An 8,352-nucleotide genomic window follows, 5' to 3' on the forward strand; every position below is an offset into this window, starting at 1 on the left:
GGAAAGAGAGAAAGAGAGAGAGAGAGAGAGAGAGAGAAAGAGAGAGAGAGAGAGAGAGAGAAATTCAATCCAGTTTGGCGTGCGTCTCTCGCTGGTAGCTGGTGTGAGGGAAAGCCTATTGTTGTAGGGAGAGAGAGACAGAGTGATAGGCTATGGGCCCAAAGGTCAAAATCCCTCTAGATTTTGGATTCTGTTGGGGGTGGAAGAAAAAATGGTGTCAAATGAATGCCAATAGACTCCTGAACATCATATTTTTTTTCACAAGCACAAATGTTGCGCATTAATGAAAACGGCGGCCATATTTAAAGATGGCCGACAATCATCAAATAGAATATTATGACTTGCTTAAACCTTAGTAGCACACAAACCGATAACAATACAGACATCTAGTTTAGCACATTTTATTCCCAATTTATTTCTTCATCATTTAATGCATAAATATTGGACTTAATATATTTACTATGCTTCAAAATAGGGAATATTTTTCTAAAAAAGCTTTTTTCAAACATCTTATTTGAAACAACTTCAATCTTTTCTGTGGATAACTAAAGAAATAGATTTACATTTTGATATTTCTCATGTAGAGACACCAATATTATTAGTCATACTAATTGCTATATTTTGTATGTAACAAGGTCGTTTAAACCTGAGGTAGAGCTGCGATTTTGTGTCATTTTTTATACACATCAACTTGGTAAAATATACAATGTTTGTCAATTTTCATTAAAAAGTATTTTTTTGAATCTATGAATTAGATTTAAAGGACAAAAAGGCATTTTTAATGAAAGTTAAACAAACAACATGTTAGTAAATAAGATCATATATGCTTTTATTTAAAACTGATCACTGCTTATGCCACTTCATCATCATCGTCATCATCATCACCATCATCATCATGTCCAATGTTTTTACTAATTTTATAACAAGAATCTCTTGCACACTTGCACATGTGCATGGGACCCTGTTTTGGAGACATGTACAAATGTTAACGTCTTTACAATGACTTTTTTTACATTTGGCAGAGCAGTTAATTAAATCCATTAAACTGTCTGGAGCAGGAAGAAGATTCATCCAATGGATTACTAAATCTCCATTTTCTATCTTCCATATCAATCAGGGGATGGTATATCAGGATTTGCATGGAGGCTCCTTTTATAGACACCTGAAAAAAGAAAGAAATTAACATTAATATTGAATAATAAGCAAATAACAATGAAACTCCATATATTTAATTTTTACATATAATTGGAAATTAAATATTTATAAAACGTACCTGCTTGATAGTTAGCTCGCTTGATGTGTTCACTCAGGGCATCTTGATTTGGAGGCATTGTGATTTCCAATTTTCTTTGGAATCTAAACATGTCACACTTGTGACATTTTGTTGGCCATACAACCTGCAAACAAACATTTCCAATGATTTTGCTGTGTCTGGTTTCACATAAAATTCATTACCAAGATCACTGAATGCGTAACAAAACTCATTCTCTCTCAGTAATAAACTAAGTGCTTTCTTTTTGCCCTTTCCGTAAAATGAACTGACACTATCACATCCTGTAAAACAATGTAGACCAATCAAGGCTTGACTGACAGACTCTCCAATGTTGTCTTTTATCATCTTGATGTCTATTGTTCGCAAATTTGTTCCTCTTCCTGTGTGGAAGTATAAATGTGCGGGAATAAGATTTTGTAAAGAAACTCCAATTACAAACACATCGGTATCAGGACTCATAATGATTACATCCGTACTAGTGTTGGCTGCAAAAGAAGCATGCAAATAAATCCGTGTATCAGCTTCTTCTTGTGAGCTACAAAGTTTTGTCTCTTCTAACCGGATGACAATATCACTTGCCTCTTTTCCAGGTGAGAAGGAATGACATTTCTTGTTATGTGCCAAGAATACCTTCACTCCTCTAAGCTCTGATGTTGAAACATTAGACCATGTTTCATCCAAGAATTCTATTAAGGACTTTTTATTCTCTCCATTTGAAAGAAATTTCTTCCATTGCTGAGGAAGGAGCTGACCATGGATTCTTATCTGAGAGCTAGTAGCAGCTCTTTTATCCCTCTCGATATTTTTTATAGAGATCTGCTGGTATGTATCAGTAACAAAATGAATTTCTTTAGAATGATTCGATTTTGCCCTGTTCACTAAACTTTTCAAAATAACAAGAGCAAGATTAAGAAATGTTTTCTCTCCTTGTAATTTGTTCAAATTTAATTGGTGTATCAGCGACATACCATCCACTATATATATGCCACCTACTATAGGGTTCTCAACAATAGGATTGTTAGCATGGCTTTCTAAAGCATGAAGTAAGTTTGCTTTATTAGTTTTAACCAACGATCCATGTGAATTTGCAAGGGACAATGGTAATGGACCTAAGGAATATGACAGTAATTCTTGAAGATTAATGTTCCGGATTCTACCAATCACAACCAATCTTGCTAGGAGATTTCTATCTGCTTCCAAAGTGATATCCTTGATGATGATTTGATTTTTTAGACATACTGGAGAATGTTTTTAAATTCATTCTTTTCATCGGGGCAAAAAAATCAACTTCTCCCGTTTGTAGACGCTGCCCACAGAAATTTTCAAATTCTGATTCGCCCCTTGCCTTAGCAAATTGCAGATCATTTTGAACATCTTGTGTCGCAACTAATCCTGATGCAATATGGATCAACTCAGCTGGTTCATACTCAAATGGATTAAACATACTGTTTACTGTGTCTATTATCTTTCCAATAGCAAGCTTATCATGTTTCATCCGACTATGTAAAAGATCTGATCGTGTTCCACTTCGTTCTCCTTTGCCAGCCATAGTTTCACATTCATGGGTAATAGACCCTCTCACATGATGGGACCATATCCACCTGTTGACGGCTCTCTTGTTTGTGCTGAAGCCTGTCATACCAACTTTTGTTTTTGAATCACGATTAGCAGTTTGTTCGATGGTTTGGTCACAAGGAATTTTAGCAAAGGCATTTGAGCTTCTTTGAACAGCAAAATCTCCTCCAATGCATTGTGTATATATCACTGGATGAGTATTAGCGAGATTAGACATCTCCAACCAGTAAACTGGAAGGTATCTGCTATAATTTACATGGTCATATGCAAACACCCAAGGTAACATCTGTCTAACACTTGCCAAGTGAAGTTCCCAGTTTGACTCTCGAATACCTCTAAGGAAAAGTAAAAGAATTTCTACAATGTCAATATAAGAACTCCAGAATGCAAAAGTTTGCTTTTTGTTGCCAACCTGTATAAATTCTTCATAGGATGATAGAAAACTTTGAAAATGTTCTCCCTTCAGAATTTCTTCATACTGAGGTCCTGGGAATGATTGTGACAAGGATGTCATTAAATGCTTCACTTTTTCTGCCTTTTCTTCAGGAATGCTGTTTAAATAGGTTGTCAAACGCATATGCTGCATTGCTTCGGCCACTAATTTATGGGCTCTAACTGCTCTGTTATAGTGTCTACCTGTGAAAACTCCATTTATTGAGCCTACAGCAACAACTTCTGATTCTATTAGAATATCTTGAAGCCCGGCATCACGAAAACGCTTTCCCAAACACCCAAGAAAGGACATTGCTGTATGAAAAGCACCAAGTCGAATCACCAATCTCTTCATGAAATATGGATTTCTCCATCTAATTAATTGTGCCTTTGAATAGATTGCTTGATCCATTACAATAACAAGAGACTCTAACTTGAGTTGATCTGCAATGTCAATGCTTTTTTTTAGAATTGTAAGGACTGTATCCATTTCTGTGGGGCTAACATCAATTACGGGTAAATAACCTATGGTAGATTTTGATGAGTTATGATATTTCACTTCGATTGCTACACAATCTTTATTCCTTATTTGCATGAGGAGTGATTCATTTTCATTTTCTTCTGCTGCTCGTTTTAAATTAGCAGCTTCTATTGTCGAACATCTGACAAGTTTTTCCCTGTTTCTTTTGCCAGATCCTTTGCACACTATAGTTTTTACTTTTTGGCATAGTATGCAAACATCTGGTAAAATATGCTCTGATCTAGCTGGCAAAGATGGTCGATCAAAATTGGAACGAAGAACCCGTCTTTTTTTAGCTGGTGGATCATCATTTTCGGCAGTAGTCGCATCAATGTTTTCTTGAGATGGGGACCCTGTAAAAATAAATATATTTAGGAGTTTAATATGCATTTGAAATAACAAAGTATATGGAAAAGTTCAAATTAAAAATATCCAATCATTATTTCATAAATCCAAAACATTTCATTAAAAATTTAAGATTTTTTTTGTATAGTGCTGATAAAACTTCTGTGAAAAAATTGTATGTTATTAATTTACATTCTACAATTAAATCGTCTGGTGACTCATTATTAATCGGACCAAGGGATGTTTACAAAATCATGCAATATATTTATCATTGGAATTGGTAGGTAAATTCAATATGCAATGCACTTTATTTTACTAGTGAGTTACCACTTATCAAGGCTAAAAGCCACACGAGGATAAAGGTTAATGGAATAGATTGTCAAGTGACTGATTGTGGAAGTGCTAGAATCAAGAAATGGTACCATAGACAGTTGTATCTATATTTAGAATCATAAAAGAAATGAAACATTTCCAGATTAAAACCAATAGCTAAAATTATTGAAATTATGAAAACTGTTAAATAGTAACAGCATTTGGCTAAGAGCAAAGTGTACCCTTTATTCTGATAATACAGGTTATCTTTTGTTTCAGATTTGTGAAGGAGAAATCTTTCTAAACTGAGGCAATTGTAATTTTTGTTCCAATCAGAATACATTTTTGGTGAACTAAATTTTACCCACAATAAAACCCTGTTTTGTATCTATGTTCTCGTGGGGGAGGCAAGTAAATAGAAATAAACTCGTTTTTTTTTTGTTTTCTTTACAAGTGAAATTTTCTAAAACAGATGCCAACTTTTATGTACATATTCAATTGTTTGAAAAGATATTAATGTAGATTAACACCCTCATTTAAATCGCTCCCTCCCCCGAGAAGAAAAAAGATTGTACAACTTAGAAGTTTACAAAAAAAAAAAAAAAAAAAAAAAAAATTAAAAATCAATTAAATTGAATAAATATATTTTAGAATTTAGAGGTGTTGACCTTTTTTCTAGTGAAGATAAATTCTGTGCGTTTTTTTATTGGGAGAGGAGGGGGTAAATTACAATCTTGGCACTCAGACTTAGGGTTAATGGTAAAAAAAAATTAACAATAGTCTCCAGGAAATGGAGGATGATTTTCCATTAAATTTATATACGAAATGTTACTCTAAATCCATTTTTTCCTACCATAAAATTTTTCATGCTGTTCAGTTCACACGTACTTGCCTAAGTGAATAGAGGGAGTATAAGAAAAATTGTCTCTTTCAATAAAAATAAAAATTATTAAAAGCTTAAACTTACCTTCGAAAACGTTATCCAGTATTCTTTTCTAGTTTTTTCTGAATTCTTTCAATTTTCTGATAATCCGTGAAACGTGCATAACAAGTTTGGTGAAACTCAACACGAGGTGGTATTTCAGTTGAATCACAGCGTAAGTCAAAGTTTTTCGCAATTTCTGCTTGTGGTCCATGTAAACCTTTCCATTTTTTAACATATTCTAAAAAGCGCGTCCATGTCTTCACTGAAAAAGATCTAACATTCAATGTTTTAGTTGGAAATATGCACATAACGCACTCTTTTTTGTCTTTGTTTACAAACATTTCTTCTTCACTGGAGGCAGCCATATTGAATTTTTAACTCGCACTACGATGATTGTGATTGGTAGATTGTAAGGAGTAAATAAAAGAAGTATTCTGAATGGCTACTTTTTTGTACGAAGGCAACTTAACAGTTAGCATTTTTTTGTGCATTAAAATTAAAATTATTTATTAATGCACCATAATCTTGCTTGTGAAATTTTTTTCCATGTTTCTTATGATTTTATACATATTATATCCAAAAATCATGCCCACCCCTTTTACATCTCATTAAAATTAAGAATTTTCACTCTGGGCCGACGGCCTATCTGGGCCGACGGCCTAGAGACAGTCAATCCAGTTTTGCGTGCGTTTATCGCGATTAGCTGGTGAGAGGAAAGCCTATTGTTGTAGGGAAGAGAGAGAGAGAGAGAGAGAGAGAGAGAGAGAGAGAGAGAGAGAGAGAGAAAGAGAGAGTCAATCCAGATTGGTGTGCGTGTCTCGCTGTTAACTGGTGAGAGGGAAAGCTATTGTTGTAGGGAAAGAGAGAGAGAGAGAGAGAGAGAGAGAGGAGAGAGAGAGAGAGAGAGAGAGAGAGAGAGAGAGAGAGAGAGAGAGAGAGAGAGAGAGAGAGAGAGAGTCAAATCCAGTTTGGTGTGCGTCTTCCGCTTTAGCTGGTGAGAGAGAAAGCCTATTGTTGTAGGGAGAGAGAGAGAGAGACAGAGTGAGCAATTCAATCCAGTTGGCGTGCGTCTCTCGCTGTTAGCTGGTGAGACGGAAAGCCTATCGTTGTAAGAGAGAGAGAGAGAGAGAGAGAGAGAGAGAGAGAGAGAGAGAGAGAGAGAGAGAGAGAGAGAGAGAGTCAATCCAGATTGGTGTGCGTCTCTCGCTGTTAGCTGGTGAGAGGAAAGTCTGTTGTTGTAGGGAGAGAAAGAGAGACTGAGTGAGAACAGTCAATCCAGTTTGGCGTGCGTTTATCGCTGTTAGCTGGTGAGAGGGTAAGCCTATTATTGTAAGGAAGAGAGAGAGAGAGAGAGAGAGAGAGAGAGAGAGAGAGAGAGAGAAAGAGAGAGCCAATCCAGTTTGGTGTGCGTCTCTCGCTGTTAGCTGGTGAGAGGGAAAGAGAGAGAGAGAGAGAGAGAGAGAGAGAGAGAGAGAGGAGAGAGAGAGAGAGTGAGAAAGTCAATCCAGTTTGGCGCGCGTCTCTCGCTGTTTGCTGGTGAGAGGGATAGCCTATTGTTGTAGGGAAAGAGAGAGAGAGAGAGAGAGAGAGAGAAAGATCAAATCCAGTTTGGTGTTCGTCTCTCGCTGTTAGCTGGTGAGAGGGAAAGTCTATTGTTGTAGGGAAGAGAGAGAGAAGAGAAAGAGAGAAATAGAGAGTCAATCCAGTTTGGTGTGTTTCTCCCGATGTTAGCTGGTGAAAGGGAAAGCCTATTGTTGTAGGGAGAGAGAGAGAGAGAGGGAGAGAGATAGAGAGAGAGAGAGAGAGTGAGAAAGTCAATCAGTTTTTGCGTGCGTCTCTCGCTGTTAGCTGGTGAGAGGGAAAGCCTATCGTTGTAGGGAGAGAGAGAGAGAGAGAGAGAGAGAGGGAAGAGAGAGAGATAGAGAGAGAGAGAGAGAGAGAGAAAGAGAGAGTCAATCCAGTTTGGTGTGCGTCTCTCGCTGTAAGCTTGTGAGAGGGAAAGTCTATTGTTGAAGGGAGAGAAAGAGAGAAAGTCAATCCAGTTTGTGCGTGCGTCTCTCGCTGTTAGCTTGCATGACCTTAAATGACCATATAAAGGTTGATAGATCGTTAAACACCAAACAAATCAAACCAAACCCTTCCACTACATGTTAATTCGAGCATGCTTTATTTGGTGACGAATTTATTGAATTAAATTGTCTGATTTATTCCAGCTTTCTTTATGCCAACTCGTTTGACTTGTTGGACTACTGTCTTCATTAATCAAAAGAAACTAAATTTTTGGAAATTTTGAATTAATGTCTTATATATATACTAGCCTGGGTGGCCGGCATTACCCGGGTGTTTGGACGTGTGTTGAGCAAAAAAAAAAAGAAAGAAAGAAAGTAGTAGTAGGCAGCCAGGCTCGAACCTGTGCTGCAAAGGCGGAAAAGAAAGTGAAAAAATCTGACATCTTAGCCAATGTCTCCATGATGCGACCGGAAGTCAAAAATGTCAAAATTAACTGAAGTCAATGCAATGGTGACGATGACTTGCTTAAATGTCGGCGAAAAAATCAACCCCTCTTTGTACAAAACGGCCGAGTTTAGGGTGGAGGAATTAATGTTTTAGGCCAATTTTTCAATATTTGTTGTCCGAGATGTCGAGCTTAAAAATGATAACGATCTTGTCAGGATCGTCGCCTCTGTCGAAAGTTTTTGTGAGACATACACACATACATACATACATACATGATGGCAGCAAACTCGTTCTCGAGTATTGCCATTACTTAATATATCTCGGGCTCAAATGAGGCCAGACATGAGCGCCACTAGCAGCATGTGCCAGACAGTCACTTCTATGAAGCTTCTACAGTCCTGCACATCTGCTGATGACCGAGTTCAGGCTGTGGTGCCCTGAACACCTGCCAGACCAGACCTTGGATGTTCCAGAGCCTTTATTTCCATTGACGTCTATATCTGTATCAGTCCT

At 37.0% G+C, this 8,352-nt stretch overlaps 1 protein-coding gene across 1 annotated transcript; it reads right to left on the reverse strand.

Moving 5' to 3' along the window:
• Nucleotides 1-425: 425 nt before the first annotated feature.
• On the reverse strand, nt 426-4,865 carry LOC145293150 (uncharacterized). Its single transcript, XM_080139582.1, has 2 exons — nt 1,274-4,865; nt 426-1,162 (listed from the first exon to the last, which is right to left on the reverse strand). The coding sequence occupies exon 1, from the start codon at nt 4,188-4,190 to the stop codon at nt 2,460-2,462; it is 1,731 nt and encodes a 576-aa protein (XP_079995708.1). The 5' UTR covers nt 4,191-4,865; the 3' UTR covers nt 426-1,162; nt 1,274-2,459.
• Nucleotides 4,866-8,352: the final 3,487 nt, after the last annotated feature.

This window comes from Euprymna scolopes, chromosome 14, assembly GCF_053919585.1.
Source record: "Euprymna scolopes isolate OS-2025 chromosome 14, ASM5391958v1, whole genome shotgun sequence".
Taxonomy (NCBI): Eukaryota; Metazoa; Mollusca; class Cephalopoda; order Sepiida; family Sepiolidae; genus Euprymna; species Euprymna scolopes.